Source organism: Ceratotherium simum, chromosome 18, assembly GCF_057802395.1.
Source record: "Ceratotherium simum simum isolate JZ-2026a chromosome 18, ASM5780239v1, whole genome shotgun sequence".
Lineage (NCBI taxonomy): Eukaryota > Metazoa > Chordata > Mammalia > Perissodactyla > Rhinocerotidae > Ceratotherium > Ceratotherium simum.
Window position 1 is genome coordinate 44,812,939 of NC_141917.1, and position 19,111 is coordinate 44,832,049.

Consider the following 19,111-nt stretch of genomic DNA (forward strand, 5'->3'; position numbering starts at 1 on the left):
ATTCAGCACAGCTCCCCCAGGGAGCAAATATCACCATGATTGCACTTCACACCCTTACATAGCGGATCCTCCAGGTCTGACAGGAGGATTCTCATCAAACACATGAAAGAACAAAGATCTGAAGTCTCCAAATCACTTTGCTATTTTACAAATCTCAACGTTGCATAAGCCTAGCCCAGTCATTCATGGAAATTTGGGAGAAAAGGCAATATTCACAAAATATTGCTCAAATATATTTTTTAAATATCTGCTCAAATCTTTGCCCTTGCTCAAAATTCTCCGTTAGTTTCCCATCACATTCAAAATAAACTCCTTACATGACCAAACTTGTTTCTAGTCTGGGCTTGTCCCTGCTATGGGTCCCTCTGCTGGGAGCATTTATTGGGCACCCTTCCACATGCAGTGCTTCCTCACTTTAATCAAATTTGCTTAAATGTCTCCTCCTCAGAAAGGCCTTCCATGACTTCCGCGATTGCCTGATTTAAAACTTACCCATTAATTCATCCCCTTTTACTTCATTTCCGTATCATCAGTGCCTGGAACAGTGCCTGGAACATAAGCAATACTCAGTAACTGTGCGCTGAATGAATGACCTATAGCCCACAGTTAGGTATATGAATATTACTTTGCTATATTCAGACATGTGAATGTTTGGTCTTTGTTCTCTCAGACTTTATGGACAAACGATAATATTTCTAACACTGAATGGAGAACACTGAATGGTGAGTTAGTTAATGCTTAGATTTCCAAAGTACTTCTCACCATCAAGAGGAGATCAAAATCTATTAAATTTAAGAGTATACTGAAGTTTGGTTCTACTACTAGAATAATAATTCATTGAAAGTTTCAAGTGAATATTCTAATTGACCAGAAACCTTTATTAATTTCTTGCCGTTAAAAATCATTCTAGTCTATTGAGTAATTGAAAGAATAATGATTCAGGAACTTGAGACTGGTGATTTGGTTCTGGGTGAACTGAAGCAATGCATCTGACAGCTATGTGTCTTAGTCTCTCATCTATAAAACGGGAGATGCAACTACGTGATCTACATGATATTGCTGGAACACATGGAATTCGACAGAAACGTTTCCTCGTTCTCAGATAATGCAGGATGTGGCTAGGACTTCAGAGCCACTCATGAATATTCATGGTTATGGTCTATTTCTAGAAATTGGGCTGAATGTACACCAATAACAGGAAATAACCCATAGGATTTTTTTACTTTGCTTTAGTGAAGCTAGAATAGTTATTTAATTTTATAGCTCTCTCTATGAATGTCCATTAATAATTATGATTTTAATTATGTGATCTAAATCAGTGGTTCTCGGCCAAAGGCTATTTTGGCCCCCAAGGGACATTTGACAAACCTAGAGACATTTTTGATTATCACAACTAGGGGAAGGGGGTAGGGTTGCTACTGGCATCTAGTTAGTAGAGTCCAGGGATGCTGTTGAACATCCTACAATGCATAGGACAGCCCCCTCGCCCAGCCCAGAGCAGTGCATTAACCAGCCCAAAATGTTAATAGCACTGAGGTAGAGAAATTGGACTAAAGAAACTATGATATTTGTGTTCTTGTCATTTGCACTTTTCCTAAACGTAGAGTGTCAGATAATTTCCAGGTACCTAAGGGATGCATTTAAATGAAACTAAAAAATAATTTTGTAGAAACAAATAATCAATAATGACTAAAAATCAACAAGCAAACAAACAAAACAAGAGAAACTATCAAATCTGGATAAACTCTTTCAAGCCAGTTGACACTGTACAGAGAAATGGAGGTAAAATTCTGCTTTCCCTGTTAGGCTGCCAGTTCTTTCTATAAAATGTCCCTTCAACAACTTTGTGTCACATCATGAAAACCAGCCTAAATTTTCTCACGGTGTCTGTGGTTAGTAAATATTTAGTAAGGAAGTATGAACACCTGAGCTGTGAAAACCAGACCTTTCAGCACACAAATCCAATGGAAACAATTAAAGAACACATTTTTATTGATAATTTTTTAAAATGATTTCTTGTATATCTGCAGCTGTGTCACCAGAAATAAATGAAATATTTGTAAACTGGGCTGCACGTAGCTCTGTCTCTCTCAGGCTCAGCCCAGGACTTCTCAGCAATCCTTTCACAACCACCCTACTCGTGGGCGAGTATTTCCTCGAACTTCCTCATACTTGTCCCTGCTATTCTGACATAGATTCATCTTTGTCAGTGTCAGCTGAAATATGCAAACCTCTTGCTGATGTCATGTGGCGGATAGATGACCTTGTGGCTAAATATATACTGCGAGGCTTTGCAAACTGTCAATCTTCAGATTTAGAACTTAGTCTTTGGTGTGTTGGGCTTGTCAGTTTCACAATTTAAAAAGGAAATGTTTCCAGGACAACAACCCCGTCTTCTGACGACCACGTGTTATTTTCTCCATTTCAGTAAGACTTGACTTCATTTTATATATTTGAAAATTCACGAATAACAAAACACAGAAATCGGCCACTATTTTGCTACTTTTCAGATCAGCTTTTTCCCTTTCCTGTTTTAAGCATAGATAATTGTTTTAAGTAGATTCAGATAGATAATCGCTTAATTGTCTTATCTTCAGGAAAATTCAAATTTGTGTGAAAATGTGGGTAAAAGTGTGTAAATCAGGGCTGGCCCAGTGGCGTAGTGGTTAAGTTTCCATGCTCCAATTCGGTGGTCTGGGGTTTACAGGTTCATATCCCAGGCGCGGACATATGCACTGCTTATCAAGCCATGATGTGGCAGGTGTCCACGTATAAAGTAAAGGAAGATGGGCACAGATGTTAGCCCAGAGCGAATCTTCCTCAGCAAAAAGAGAAGAATTGGCAATGGATGTTAGTTCAGGGCTAATCTTCCTCACCAAAAAAAAAAGTTGTGTAAGTCAAAACTGAATATATTTCTTCATCATGTAGGATTACTTTCTAAAGTTGGAGTCAATGTCATATTTTTTTCTTTGTAGTTTTTTGCCTTAATTTTCCTCTTACTGTTTTCTACCTTAGTTCTAACTAAACTTTCTAAGTTCTTAAATTTTTTTACTTCAGGGAACGTGGCAATATAGGCTTTCCAAAATGTCACAGATGTTGCCCTATTCAATGTTAAAATGTGTTAAAATGCAATGGTGGTCAAAACTGAACTCTACTAATTTAAAGAGCAAACTTTACTGATGGAAGAAACTTTGATGAAATAGATTCAGTATATTAGAAGAATTTACTAACTGACAGCCATTCTGGGGAGGGTACATGTATTTAAAAGAGGTTGTTGAGACAACTTGATGTTCATATGTAAAACGTGTTGGAAGTTAAAAGAAGTTAGGATACCACGGTATGCTCCCTTGGAAATTGTCTTTTAATCAAGAAATTCTTATTGGGTATCTATGATGGGCTAACAGTATGCTAATCACTGGAGACAGAGGAATGAATCAGGCATTGTCCCTACCTTCTGAGAGCTTCTCAAGGTGGACATGAAACATGGAGATGCCTGAGGACTAGAGGTGATGAGCTGGAAGCATGTATTGTGTTCAATGTGATCAAAGAAGCAGTTAATTCTTCTCCTAGGTGCTCAAATACTAGAAAAAATGTGACTAGTAAGCATTTTAAAATATATAGGAAGTCATTTCATGTACGAAAATGTAAAAAGTAAATATATGCATATTAATTATAACTATGGAAAATACATTTATGTTTATGGACAGAGTTCTGAGTTTTATTTAGTCACTTTTTTCCTTGTACAGTTACCTGCATTTACTGTGGGAGGTGAACCCTGAGAATCTGGAAAACTTGCAAGAGTTTAGCTTTACAGGTTCCTTTAACAGGGGTGGAGCAACAGGTTGTGATCAGCAAGTGACATGCATTGTTTCCTGAACGTGAAGGTGTTTACTCTGATTCCTTCCCTGGGGTCCTGTTCCAGGGTTATCAACTGAGAAAATCATCTCCAACTGTTGTGCTCTTGTTGTTTGGGGGATTCCGCCCCCCTCCCGCCACTAGGCTAACTCTTCTAAAAACACCTGCTCAGTAACATGGGAGGGAAGGTCATGAGAAAGTCAACAATGTGACAGCCATTTCCCGAGCCATCCTGATCTTATCCTTGAAGACAGATCACATTCTCCAGCTGAAACAGTTATAAATAGCAGTTAGCAGTAGCTGGGTGGTACTAACAAGACTTCGAAGACAGCATAGGCTCTGCCTAGAAGCTGATTCCTATTTTGGGCATTAGTGGATTCACATACTATTGCATACCCCCTACCATCTCCATCCTTAGTCTGTCTTTTGCTTCTCCCAACCAGCCAAGATCCTTTTAAGCTTGACTTTCTGTAGTTTGTAGCGTGGAAAGTAATAGATTAAATAGCTATTTTATTTAAAATAATTTTTCAAATTATACTCAACTTTATTTGACATAGCTCCCAAATAGTGAGCATCCTTCATCAACTGGCCCCACCGCTTTGAGACTCACTGGCTCAGAGGTTTTACACTGGCCTCAAGGCTATAATTTCTTCATTCTGTAGAAGATCCAAGGGCCAAGTTTGTTTAAGAGAACTGTTTCCATCCCAGGTTCAGCATAAAAGGATCTGAATGAAGATTCAGGGTACAAAGCAAACCCATATGCAGACTTCTCTGGTCATCCTAACGTTTTCTGTAAATGCAAGAGACCACCAGCCATTACAAAAGCACGACAAAGCCCACAAAAGTTAGAAAAGACCAGAAGTTTCTATCTGAAAAATCCACTGGGTATTCCAGAAAATGCTGAAAGATTGTTTTTAAAGTAGTATTTGGTAGTGATATTGTAGACATGGTTTGTTTCTTCCTTCAATAATGTGCTTTAAGAACATCTGTAATGTTTAGCTAATAGAAGCATTAGAATTTTGCAGGAATTCAAAATGCATGGCTAAATCTCACTAGACAAGAGTTTTTGAACACATAACACGTGCTGGGTACTGTTCAGAAGAGAAAAATGTCTTCCTTTCATAGAGATTCAGTCTAGTGGAAAACTTCTTAACTGAGGAAAGTAGTAATGGACCAAGAAGAATTCTGAGGTTCTTACTGACAATATTTTCAAAGGTAAAAGCAATACTGAGGTTATAGGAATCTTTGATTTTATTGGAAATAGATATAAATTTACTGGAAAGAACTTCATTTATATCAAAATCCTATTAGAGCCTTAGTACCTGGCAAAATATCTCTGGGCCTTAGTTTCATCATCTATAAAAATAAGGAGTTAGATGAACTCACAGGTTCCTTCCAGCTCTACTATTCTACATCCATTATTATATATTTCCAAAATTTATAGACAAAAGTGCATTATTTGACAAGAAAGTATTTGTTATTCCTCTAAAAGTTACATGTACGTGCATATCATGATAATATATTTTAGTCAGGGGAGTTGTAGTTGCAAAGCTAACACTTTATTCTTGTTCCTGTTATAAGGATTTTAAGGGAGGTCAGTGTAATTGTCAACAATAAATATATGTTGAGCACCCACTGTGTATATGGCACTTAAGTAGATGCAGATTCAAATGATGGTATTAAGGAGGGCAGAAGGTGTCCCTGCATCCGAGACCTTCCAACACCGCTGCTCTGCCGTAGAAGAGCAAGGTTTGCCCCGAGCCCCGCTCTGCCTGGCCAGTGCAGGATGGTGAGGGAGACCCACCCTCTGACCTTATCAGCTGCCCTCGACCTAGGAGAATGGTTAGTCCCAGTCCCATTGTTCAGCACTTCCTGATCCTACTTGCTCCCTCTGACTCACCAAACATGAAATCATAGCTCAGAAAGCTTCAAAGGGACCATGGAAAGCCCTGGATACACACAGTTTAAACGATAAAATGGTGTCGACCATAACAAGACTATTAATAAAATCATGAGTTTATCAAGACAGCTGCACTACGTAAAGACCTTACCCCCAAATAAGGCTGGGGTCCCTTAGGCTGCTTCCCAAAGCCTTCTCAATCTAGATCCAACCATTTCTTCAATCTGCACAAGTATTAGGCTCCAACAATAATGCATTCCTCAGGGCCGGCCCCATGGCTTAGCGGTTAAGCGCGCGCTACTGGCGGCTCGGGTTCGGATCCCGGGCGCGCACCGACGCACCGCTTGTCCCGCCATGCTGAGGCCGCGTCCCACATACAGCAACTAGAAGGATGTGCAGCTGTGACATACAACTACCTACTGGGGCTTTGGGGAAGAAAAAAAGGAGGAGGACTGGCAATAGATGTTAGCTCAGAGCCGGTCTTCCTCAGCAAAAAGAGGAGGATTAGCATGGATGTTAGCTCAGGGCTGATCTCCCTCACACACACAAAAAATAAAATAATGCATTCCTCATAGTTCTCTGTATGTGACATGCTTGTTTCTAACCTTTTCCTTTGAATTTACAGTATCATACATACAGTGCCTAGCGTGCCTTCGTCATCTCCCTACTCCACCTGACGAAGCCTTCTCCTGTGAAACCAGATGAAATGCCATGTGCTCTGTGAAGCCTTCAGGATAACCCTGGATAGAGTCAGTCAGGCCCTCTCTCTTACTAGCTGTTCATATTTCCATCAAAACCCTTCTTGTAATTCTCAGTTGACATGTCTTTCTCTGTCACCAGATTTCAGGCTCCTTAAGGGAATGACCTTCGTTTTATTTATCTCTGGATCCCTAGAGCTTTTGGGTCCCTGAGGCTCAAAGTTTGTTTAATAAGTAAACAAACTCTGGCTTCTGCCTCATAGCAGAGATGTCTTGAGTAAAAGTGTGTGTAATGGGGAGGAGGGGCAGGGTAGTGAGCTTGAGTGGTCACCTAGAGCCAAACGAGAGGTTCAGGGAGCCCCCCCAAACTGCATCCAGTTAGTGAGAGAAGCCAAGAAGCAAATCCCAATTCATTGCTCTTTCCACTAATTGTGCTCATAAAAATTGAATAATATGGAAGGAGTTGAAGTTGGATATCTCCAGACGATGTGTTTTGTTTCTCTCCTAAATGTTGGAGGAAGAATTGGGGTGCTAGAATGATCAGATAAGCTGAGGAGTCGCCCGGGCCCACTTCAAAGGACATAGGTTTGTAATCTTTCAATAGGTGACACTGAGATCAAAAATTCAACAAAACAAAGCAAAACAAAAAACCTAGGCCTTCTTCATCTACCTAGTCCAGTTCCAGGGTAAGAAAAAGTGTATTATCTAAGGTAATAAACACTGGTTGCTGTAACTAGCACCCCCTAAATCTCAATGGCTTAACAAGGTCAGATTGCTGTTTTCCCTCACATCAAGCAGAGAAAAGTGGGGAGCTCTGCTCCCAGTCGGTGGCCAGCTAGCAGCACACAACTGATCATGGGAAGGTGTTCAGAGTACAGGCCTGGAAATGTTGCAGATCAATTCCCTCACATTCCATTGTCCAGAGAGCAATAAAAAGGCCATGTCTGTCAGCAAAGGGGCTGGTTAACACAGTTTACTTGTTTCCAAAAAGAGGAGAAACCAAAATTCTCCCACAGAGAGAAAGTAAAAAGTCAGGAAGGAAAAAGCAGAAGCCCAGAAAGCACTCAGAAGTTTTCACTCTCTGGGTCTCTCTTACATAAATCTCCCTTAGATTATCACACAGCTGAAGAATGGAATGCATATAAATATGGAACTTATACATATAGATGTATACACATATACACATAAGTTCCATTCTTCAGCTGTGTGTGAGTGTATGTGTGTGTGTATACATGGCAGAGATGGGACCCAGAGTGTGAAAAGGGACATGAGATATTTAAAAGTGTATATTAAAACATATTTATATCAGTTATATGTTTTCCTTTTAGCAAACTCTAGTTTCTCGTCATATTCAAATTATTTGGGCCTTTCACTGTATACAGGGGACTTACAAAATGTCCCCATACAGGACATTTTCTTTCATGGCTCTTTAGTTTGGGGCACATACTGTTTCTTCTGTCTATTCCAGTTAGAAAAAATAGTGATTAATTCTAATCTGTTCTCATCCCACCCCTCTACCTTCATCTCCTTATTTTCCAGCACTTGCCACTATGTTTTTTAAGATCTAGGCAAGTTCTCTCAGTAACTTGTACTTATTTCTGCACTGATTGAATGGTGATTATTTTGTTTGTGTGCTTGTTTACGTGCTAAACTGTGAGTTTCCTGAAGACCAGCTCTTCTTGGATGCCCAGTGCCTCACAGAGCTCCAAGCATGTAAGAGTTAGCACGACCATGTAAAGTATTGACCAAACAGAGAAATTTTTGAGTGAAATGGTGAAGTACTAATAATTATGTGAGACAGCAGGAGTAAACCAAAGCTATTCCTGGAAAATAGGGACATAGATGCTCTGTAAATATGTGTTGAATGAGAATACAAGCCCTATTCTGGCCATCTTTTTTTCATCTGATATTGCTTTATCTCGCATCTCCATTACTTAGAACAGTACCTGGTGCATAGTCAGTGTGCAATAAAGATTTGTTGCACAGTTGAAGGACTAGGAGAAAACAAAATACCTGGCAGTGCTACAAGGTTCTAGTCTTGCTCAAGGAAAGAGCCTTGTCTAGAACCCTTTCATCAGTTGTCCTCTCACTTTTCCATCCAATATGTTCTTTCAACAGCTTTGCCTAACACAGTGGACCTCCCATACTGTCTTTCCATAGCACTACTAGAACTTGACACTTCCCTTCCGATGCAACATGACACATAAATCCATGATCCTTCAAAACAGGAAACTAACCTGCTACAGAGACCACTATTTTGATTCAGGGATTTCATTAGTGATTCAGGTATCCCCATGTTAGGTTCAGTCCCCAGCCCCTGAGCCTTCTTTAAACCATCCTGACATATTTCCCTTCCTAGACTTGGACACAGAGTTGAGTAGCAGGAGCAGTGGGAGGCAGAATAATTCTCTCTGTCCCATTTTGACTGCTGTCACCCAGAAGCAGCCGTTGCTAGAGAGGAATGACAAAGTAAGGGATGTTTGAGGCTGTTACAATCAGAGGAAGAAGGGAGGGGCTGATGGAGTTGGGAAAGACTGTGTTGAATTCAACTGAGTCATCACCCAAAAGAATTGAATGTCAGAAATGACAGACTGTGTGTTTGGGGAAAGATGTGATGGTGATGGTGAAGGCATGCTGTCTTAGAGTATTTTGGAAGCATTGTGGAGGAATTTGGGGAAGCAACTCTAGAACTGTGGAATGGATGATTTCTGAAGTCAAGGTCAGTAAGATCCCAGAACCCGAGGCTGCTGGCCTCAGCAGGAAACCCCTCCTGAGAAGCCCACATCCTCCAATTTCTGGGCAGGTTGTGATGCGGAAGCACAATCTTCCATACCCTAATTAGCGCTCTTGGTTTGACAAGGGTGGCTCCCATTCCAAGGTTTCCTTTCTGTGTTGTTTTATAGAAGATTTCATGGGCAAGGACCACCAACTCAGTTCCTCTTCAAGTTCATTGAAGAATGTCAGCAAATTACAATTGTTCAGAATCAAAATTTCATAAACTTGGCTGCAGAATATTTATGATGCAAAAACAATCGCAAAGGCTTTGCTGTACAGCTTTATTGACACAGCCTTCCTGTCCCCACATCTTGCTTCCTCTCAGGAAAGTGGGACGTGTTGGATGATTTCCCAGCTTCTATTTGGAGAGGAAGTCGACAGGTTTTCCACCATTTAGCCCCCACCAATCTCGCTCGCCTCGGAACACCTGCAACCAAAGGCTATGCTCATTCTCTTTTGTTCATTTGCAGCTATCAAAATAAATGAGCCATCTTGGATGGGAAAATGACATCTCTTTTCAGAGTAACCTCACTCTCCACATGTGCACAAGGACGCATACGCCCTGATGTTATGCACATTGCCTATGACTAGCATTACAATTCAGGCATTTTGCATTCAAAACCAATGTCAATAATTGTCTCAAAAGAAAGAGCTTCTAAGAGACCTCATGTACTGGCAGCTTTTCTCTGGTATTGCCCATCTATTTTACACACAGTAAATTCTTAAACCCACATGTTAATGGAAGACAAGGGAACTGCCTGCCTTCTCTGCCCAGATATATCACTAATACAATAATAATAATCCTTGTTGAGTGCAAGTCCTTTTCCCACCTACTCCTTCACTCCCATCCCAAACATCTGTCTCAGCAACCAATATTCTACAGAGAAACGATAGTCACTGGGCTCCTCGCCCACCTGCCAGTCCTCCCAGGACTCTAAAGTTGGCTCAGACACCCTGGGAGGTTACGACGGTTTGAGGCTCAGCCTAAGGCTTGACACAGGGATAGAGAGCATGCTCTTTGCTCAGATGGATGGTCATCTATTGCTTATTATCTGTAACCCTGGCTTCGAGAATGGGAATTGTCATTTGAAATTCGTTTGATAGAAAAACAACAAAACTCCACAAATCCACAGGCAAAAAAACCCGATCATTAGATTCAAGGAGCCCTCATGCCTCACTGGCACTCTAATGTGTCTGTGATTGGGGCATCCATTGCTGCGGTGGTGATGGTGGCATGAGACGAGTAAGTGTGAGTATAAATAGGTCTGCATACATGAAGATAGATTGCTCAATGTTACAGAACTCAACTCTGCTCTGGAATTTCCTCAGCCTACATGGCTGGGTTTGATGAGAACCAGGAATGTAGTACATGACCATCCTTTCACAAACTTCTTGACACACTAAAATGGGCCCAAAACCAAAAGTGACCATATCCTGTTTCATCAAGCACCCTCCAGGAACTAGTCACTTCCTTTAACGTGACTCAGTGTCAGGAGATGAAAACTTTCAGATAACGTCATTTTTAAGTGTCCTTTTCTGCTCAAATGGACTTCATACAAATGTCCACCCCAATGTCTGTCCCCTCCAAATCCCTCTGAAGCTTTTATTCTCGCAAAATACTCATGCCTTCACTATAGTTTTTCAGATTATTCTAAGAACGTTCTATTCAGAAAACGCCACATCTTTTCCTTACATTGATTTTTGCCATCTGTCCCAAGCTTACCTTCTTTTCTGTTTATCTGCAGCCTACCAGTTCTTCAAAGTCCCAGCAGAAGTCCTTCTTCAAGAAGGAAGTCCACACTAATTTTCCTCTCCACATAATACCAGGAGTACTTACTGCCTGCTGGACTCACTTGGCAGTGGTCATGTTCTGCCTTTCATTGTCAGTTGTATTTTATATGTACATATCAGCAATATCTTGATATCAGCAAGATTGGAAATTTCCTTAAGAGTCAACAATTTACCTTGCAAAAATCAGTATTTCCAACAGAGTCTAACACGTGTTAAGTTCTCTGTTAGGGCATCTTGAATGATAGAGCAATAGAGTATTGATGGCTGACCAGTGAATTTACCTTCTATATCAGTTAAAAAGAGTTCTGGCCATTAGGCATGACCTCCTTCAATATTGTTTCCCTTCTGTCACACCTATATATACCAACAACCACTCCCTTCTTTTTCCCTCTTTTCTTAATTATAAGAACATGAAGTATCTCCTGCACAAAGCTGATCCCTCTATATGTTTCACTAATTCTATTCTCCCACCCTCCTGCCACTGATCATTCACTTTCTCCTGTGATTCCTTATTTCTCTTTAGTCTGTAAAATATCCCTCCCTTGATCTCAAATCCAGCTTATTCGGTTACTTCACTTCACACCCCCTTCAGCTTCTCCAAAGACTAGTCTGTACCTATTTGCTATTTCCCTTTCTTTATCTTTTTATTCTCAACTCTCTGCCACCTGGTTTCAGCGCTGCCACTCTCCTAAACTTGCTTTAAGTTCATCGATCATCTCCTTCTTGTACAATACAATCAGCATTTGTGTATTGCTGTCTTACTGGCCTCTCTGCTCTATTGGATATTGTTGATCACTTTCTTCTTGAAGTTTTCTACTCACTTGGGTTCTTTATATTGAACCCCTCTGGCTTTTCTCCTACATCTCTAATATTTTTCTTCTTCAAATCTCGCATGGTCTTTTCCTCTTTGAAACCCCTTAAATGTTGATTTTTCCCAACATTCTATGCACAAACAACTTCTCTTCATACACATTCCTGGGCAACCAATTCACTCTAGACACATGAGATTAATTATTACTGCAATGATAATAATAATAATTAGCAATATTTCTGGAGCACTTTGTACCATATGTTGTTCTAAGTACTTTTACACGTATTAACTCAATGAATCCTCATTCACACTGTATTTTACAACAAACGTTTTATAAATGAAAAACAAACAGAGAGGTTAAATACCTGGCCCATAGTCAAAAGAAGTAGCAAAGTCTGGCTACAGAGCCTGTGCTCAAGTGTAAGTTCTGGGTTACATACAGAGATATGGGGATTCATTTTTCTTGAATAATTGGTGACACCATCCTCTAACCATCATTCAAGCCAGAAATCATTGAATCATTCTTAACACTTCCTCCTCCCTCACCTCTCACAGCACATCACTTATTGAATCCTGATGATGTCAGGTGCTACATATGTCTCCGATCTGTGTTCCCTATTTCCACAGCCCTTTCACCATCAGGCCATCACCATATTTTGACTGGACTACTAAAATAGCCTTTTAACTGATCTCCTTGCTTCCAGTGTTGTCTTCCTCAAACCTATAGTCACCGTATGGCAACAGAGCATTTTAAATAAAAGATAAATCTGACAGTGTCACTTCTCTGCTTTAAAACTTTCTAATGGCTCCTGATTCTCTAGGATTCAAAGTCTACCTTCTGTAGAATGGCATATAAAGCACTTAGTCTTGTTGACCCCTTCATCTTCATCTATTACATAAAATTACCTGTAATTCCCTGTACATAGGACTTCTGTCCTTTATTGATACTGTTCCCTCAGCCTATCCTGTCTGCCTGGCTAACTCCTATATGCCTTTAAATCTCATCTAGGGCTAGACATCCTGCCCTTGCATTTAACGACATTGCATTTTTTACAAAGTATTAATAATCTGTGTATCATCTCTCTTCTCCGCTAGGTTATCAGCTCTTAAACATGAAGACTTTGTCCTATTTTTCTTCAAATTTGCAATGTTTTGTATGGTTCCTGGTACAAAATAGGCACTTTTTAAATGTTTGTTTTAATGAATATATTAATAAACAAATGAATGAATATAAACTATTGTTTTTCTTTTACCATGAGTTATTTTTCGATAGAGCACACACATTAAAAAACTTAAATAAGAGAACATTTTCGTTTATGCTGCTGGACATTTTACAGCAATAAGTATTAATTGCAACATATTTATTTTCCTTAAAGCAAGACAAATGTTATAGGAAAACACTACTAATTCCATAGCACTGCCCTCATTTGTTTTTCTATCTTCCCTTACCAAAATTTCCATCTATATTGTCCCAATGCAAAATGTAAAATGTCTATTCAGTCACTGTATGTGCTCACCAGTAGTTGTATGATTTATATTAGGATTAGCTGCATGCTATAGAAAAACCCAAGATAACAGTGGCTTAAGCACAATAGAAGTGTTTTTTCATCTCACATTAAAGAACTCCTAAGGAGACAGACAAAGACCGATATGGCAGTTCCAAGGGCATGAGGAATTCAGGTTCCTCCTACCTTGCTGCTTCTTGATGCATTGCCTCATAGTCTACGATGGCTTTTGGAAACTTAGCTATCTTATCTGCATTCCAGAGAGCAGGAAGAAGGAAGACCAGAGGAAGGGTTTGCCCCTCCCTTTTAAGAATACTTCCTGGAAATCGCACACAAAGTGTCCATTTACATCCCACACTAGCAGTCAGGACAATTGCAAAATATAGTTTTTGTTTGTTTGTGGCTTTTTTTAGCGGGTGGTAGTGTGAGCAGAAAAAGTTCAGATTTTGTTCTTAAGGAGAAGGGGGAGTAGATGTTGATGTAGTCAACCGATAGTCTCTACCACAGGTTAGTCTGAATATATGGAACATACAGAAGTCTCAGAAGTATTATACAGGTGAACAACCTGCGATCCGCTGAAGGATGAACTGGAGGTGATCATTATCTAGGTGGTGAGCCTGTCAATAAAACCAAGAGCAAATAAACAGAGTGAAGCTGCACAGCTGGCTTCACAGAACTGGAGGTTGAGAGTCATGAATTCACTTCACTGAACCAAGAAAATGAATTGTGGTCTTTCTGCCACTGTTTAAATTGACTGTAACAAATATTAATTAAGCAGACAATATACGTGGTCGGGTTATACGTAGTCCAATGAAATGTTGGGATTATAAAGAAAATGAGATTTCTTTACATGGTGAACGTGTTTAGATTGGCCCATTATTTTAGGCTAGTGCTTCTGAAACTTAACGGTGCACAGGAATTACCTGATATCTTGCTAAAATGCAGATTCTAATTCAGTAAGTCTCAGGTAAAGTCAAAGTTCTGTTGCACTTTGAGTAGCAAGGCTTTGAGAGCCTCAGCACATGTCAATCCATGAGTTAGTTCCGGTTTCCCGTGAAGTTGATGCCAAGTTGGTAGAGATATGCAAGAGATTTATAGAAGAGCCTGTGGAGGACAGAAGGGAGAGAGCCAGGGAAGGTGGGAGAGCCCTACGATTTCAATGAAAGTCTAACCTGGATAGGAGAGAGAAAAGGAAGGAAGAGTATGTTGGAGTATCATTCTACAGAGAGACCAGTGGGGAAACCTGAACCAAGATGCCCATCAGAGTCCTACAGTTCACAAGAATGGGCTTGCACTGGTACTGCAGCCATGCTCAATCGTTGGCTGGGAGCATCTCTCGGGAAGCACAGCCTTGGAGCTCACAGAGTGGTGGATCCAGAGGGGCAGCAGCTGGGGACATTAGACAATTACACTTCATGCCATAGGAGATCTGAGTGGTGCCTTCTAATAGTTGCCACAATCCATATTTCTTGTCCTCATATGTACAGTACACTGAATATAATTTAATGTTTATTTGAGGTCCTTGCAGTACCTGAGAATATTTATTACAAATATTAATTTTTCAACATGGATTTACAGCACATGGCCTAGAGGACCTTCAGTAAATATTTGTTATTAAATAAACAAAATTGAAGATTAAGGAATTACAGCAATAAAGAAGGAATTGGTATAGGTTCCAAGACACACCATGGAATTTGCGTAGGTGGGGAGGATAAATTATTTCCAACCTATAGTCTTGGTATTCTCTTCTTTCTCATAAAAGCTGATTGCAGCAAATATTATCCAATTTTAGGTCTCAGTTAGTTGGTGTTTGGTTGTAATTAGGATAACAACTTGGATTCATTTCCTCTAAAGAAACTATGGAAAAAATAATTTAATGAAAACATATTAACCATCTTAGAATTTACATAACTCACCCATATGCACTTTGAAAATGAATGTAATTACATAATAATTTTGATTCAAAATTACATCATTTGGCACACTTTTGTTGAATGAAATTAGCCAAGTCCAATTTAATTTGTGTAAGGCACCAACATTTTCCACTTTTGGAAATAAAAGGTCTTGGGAGATAATAATTCAATTGGAACTATTATATTTTCATTTTTATAGATTCATTTTTAATATGTTACAGTTCATAAATTTATGTCAAAAATGTCTATTTCTGAATTTATAAAATGTACAAACTTTGACAGGAAAGGTCATTATGTCCTTTTATGAATTTGGGGTTCAAATTTTCTCTAGTTTCTTCTTATCAGAGTCATAAGTTGAATGACTTATATCTTTATTATCATATACCAACTGATATAACTTGGTACTTCTTATCTATAAGCCATTGGAAGAATTCACAGAAAAATCTACCATATGTTACAGAAGAAAATGTTGTACTGATAAAATTTAGGGGCAAGAGGTTTCCTCTCCGCACCAAAATAGAATAAACAATCTATTGATCATGTCCTTTTCATCATCATGACTCTACATCTGAAAACATCATTCATTTATTCAATAAATCATTATTGAGTAGGGTAAGGACAAATCACTCTGTTAAATTCTATCAGGAATTCAAGAATGAACTAGGCCTACAATATACCCTCAAAATACTTTGGAACATATAAAAGCTAGGAGCATTTGGATAAGTTACCCCATGGAAGTTTCTCTGTGACCCTTGGAAGCAGGCTTACCATCCCAAGTAAGTATAAAGGTGGGGCTATGGAAGTTCTATGGGAATAAGATCTCTGTTTTGCTCTATGATATTTTGAGTTCAGACGAGAGAGTGGTAGTTTTCTTATTGGGATAATCAAGCTTCTCAAAGAGGTTTCATTTGACTTGGGAGTGGAAGGGTGGTTAGCATTCCAATGAATGAAAATGACAGAATGGGCATCTAAGACTAAGGGAATGGCAAGATCAAAGACCCAAAGAAGAAAAAACAGCCAGTATTCTAGAAACAATGAGTTCTCTGGATGTTTTAGAATGCAGGGAAGTAGTAAACAGAAGGAATAAAAAGATTTAAATCAAGCTTAAGAGGGCTTTGAATAACATGCTGAGGAATCTGAACAGAAATCCCGCAAGCAATGAGGAAATGTTTCAAGTTTCTAAAGAGGGTGCTGATGTCATTCTTTAGATAAGTTGATTGGGTAACAGTATGTGATATTTATTAGATGAGGTAGAGAGTGTGAATTTGTTGCTTTTTGGAAAATAAAGTTTTTCACTGGCTATTGTAGGGAATCAATGAGGTAACCCACAAGAGACGACAGGAAAGATTTCTAGGTAGTAGAGGGGAAATAGCTAATTACTAAATATTCAGTAGACTGGATCTGCATGTTTTGTATGTTTCTCAATAAAATTGGAAGTGGGCATTAAAAAACAAGAAAGTTGGGGATTATAGGTCAAGATGGCGGCGTAAGCAGACTCGAAACTCTCCTCCTCCCGTGAACACAGCCAATTTACAACTACTCGTGGAAAAATTACCCCTGAGACAGAACTGAAAACTGGATGAGAGGAACTCCTGCAACAACGGACAATCCTAACTGAGGTGGAAGAGGCAGAGACTCCCTTCTGGAGAGGAAAAACGCCGCCTTCACAAGCCGCCAGCTTCACGGCCGCCGGGAGCAGCGCACAGGTACGCAGCCTCCCTGGAGGCGCGGGGTCCTGAGCCGGGGAGCGCCCCCGCTGTGGGCATATTGTGGACCCAGCACAATCGAGACCAGCGGCATAATATCTGACTGTGCCTGCTACTAAAACACTGGGGAGCACCCCCAGAAAACCCAGTTCACAAAGAAACTAAAACTGGCTCTTAAAGGGCCCGCACGCAAACTCACCCGTTTCAGAAAGCATCCTAAAATCACCAGAAAGAAAGGTGCACAGTGCTTTGGTGACAAGAGACTCACCTAATAGGCCCTGAATGCATCTCGGTGAGGGGTGAGACCTCTCCAGGGACTGGGACATTGGCAGCGGCCATTGTTGTGGCCTGGTGTGGGCGTGCTGACACAGACGCCACTGGAGTTCTCCCTGAGGCCTGCTAGCCCAGGGTCTGCCCCACCCGCTAGAGCACCGATTTAATCCAGCTCAGCCAGGGCAGGCAGCCCACCCTAGAGACTGGCCCCACCCAACAAGCCCTCAGGCAACTTGTGGGCCTGCATAGATTGGTGACTGGATTCTCTGCAGCCTGGCAACTGAGCCGACTTGAGCGGGGCAGGGTGTGCACAAGGAGCGGGTGGAGAGTGTGGGGCGGTGGCAGAGTGTGTGTGGCTCCCGCTGTGGAGAGACTGGGTCTGCTTGCGGAGGTCGGGGCGCTCACACGGGGCAGGACTGTGTTGACTGTGTGTGTGGACCTGTGGGCGGCAGGGCTTGTCAGCTTCAGAAGACTTGTGCTTCTCAAAGACCCACATAGGAGGTTTGCCCCACCTTCCAAAGCCTGAAACAATTGGGTGCTCCTGTGCCTAAGGCCAGCCCCACCCAGCTGCAATCCTCAGAGAGCTGACAAGAGACCTAATAGGCTAGAGGCTTACAGCAATTGTAAGGCCCTGAGCCTAACAACCTGCCACGCTGGGGGCCTACTCACTTAAAAGAAATACTGCAACACAAATGTGGTACTAGAACTTGCAGCCAACTGTGCTGGGGCTCCCCACACCTGATAAAGAGACTGAAGGGCCCACAACAACTACAAGAAGCTGAGCATTACAACAGCTGGCCAGGAGCATAACTCAGCCTCCCTGGGCACCTACAGGGAGAGCAAACAGGCCACAACAGAAGGACACAGGTAGCCCACATAGGGGTCACCCCTGGAACATTGAGAACTGAGGGAAGCACACTGGAAGCCTCCTAAGGCATCACTTACATAAGGTCACCTATCCAAGAGAAGGAGACGTAGCTGACCTACCTAATACGTAGACACAAGCACAGGGAAAGAGGCAAAATGAGGAGGCAAAGGAATATATTCCATGTAAGGGAACAGGACAAAACCCCAGAAAAGGAACTAAGTGAAACAGAAATGAGCAACCTACCCGACAGAGAGTTCAAACTAAGAGTGTTAAGGATGCTCACTGATGTGGGGAGAAGAATAGATGAACTCAGTAGGAATGTCAACAAAGAAATGGAAGATATAAAAAAGAACCAATCAGAAATGAAGAATACAATACTGGAAATGAAAAATTCATTAGAGGGACTCAAAAGCAGAGTAGAGGATACAGAAGAACGGATCTGTGAGCTGGACGAAAGACTAGAAGAAATTACCCAAGGTGAACAGGTAAAAGAGAAAAGAATTAAAAAGAGTGAGGACAGTCTAAGGGACCTCTGGGACAACATCAACCACACTAACATCCGTGTTATAGGTGTCCCGGAAGGAGAAGAGCGAGACAAGGGGGCAGAGAATCTATTTCAAGAAATGATAGATGAAAACTTCCCTAGCCTAAGGAAGGAAACAGACATCCAGGTACAGGAAGCACAGAGAGCCCCAAACAAGACAAACCCAAAAAGGCCTACACCAAGACACATCATAATCAAAATGTCCAGAATTAAAGATAAAGAGAGAATCCTAAAAGCCACAAGAGAACGTCAAGTTACATACAAAGGAAACCCCATAAGGCTATCAGCTGACTTCTCAGCAGAAACCTTACAGGCTAGAAGAGAATGGCATGATATATTTAAAGTGCTAAAAGGAAAAAACTTACAGCCAAGAATACTCTACCCAGCAAGGTTATCATTCAAAATGGAAGGAGAGATCAAAAATTTCCCAGACAAGCAAAAATTAAAGGAGTTTGTCACCAAGAAACCAGTG

General features: G+C 40.7%; 1 protein-coding gene across 3 annotated transcripts in view; it reads right to left on the minus strand.

The window, feature by feature from the left end:
- The window catches only part of LOC147914632 (uncharacterized), a 63,354-nt gene extending 45,846 nt beyond the window's left edge, over window positions 1-17,508 (minus strand). For 2 of the 3 annotated variants that reach the window (XR_015555114.1, XM_087443294.1), the window contains exon 1: window positions 17,223-17,508. Coding sequence is in view for 2 of the 3 variants with exons in the window: in XM_087443294.1 (XP_087299420.1) it covers window positions 17,223-17,280 (58 nt within the window). In the remaining variant the exon portion in view is untranslated. Of the gene's footprint in view, window positions 1-492; window positions 549-17,222 lie in introns of all 3 variants that reach the window. The other variant, XM_087443295.1, reaches the window with a different exon arrangement.
- Window positions 17,509-19,111: the final 1,603 nt, after the last annotated feature.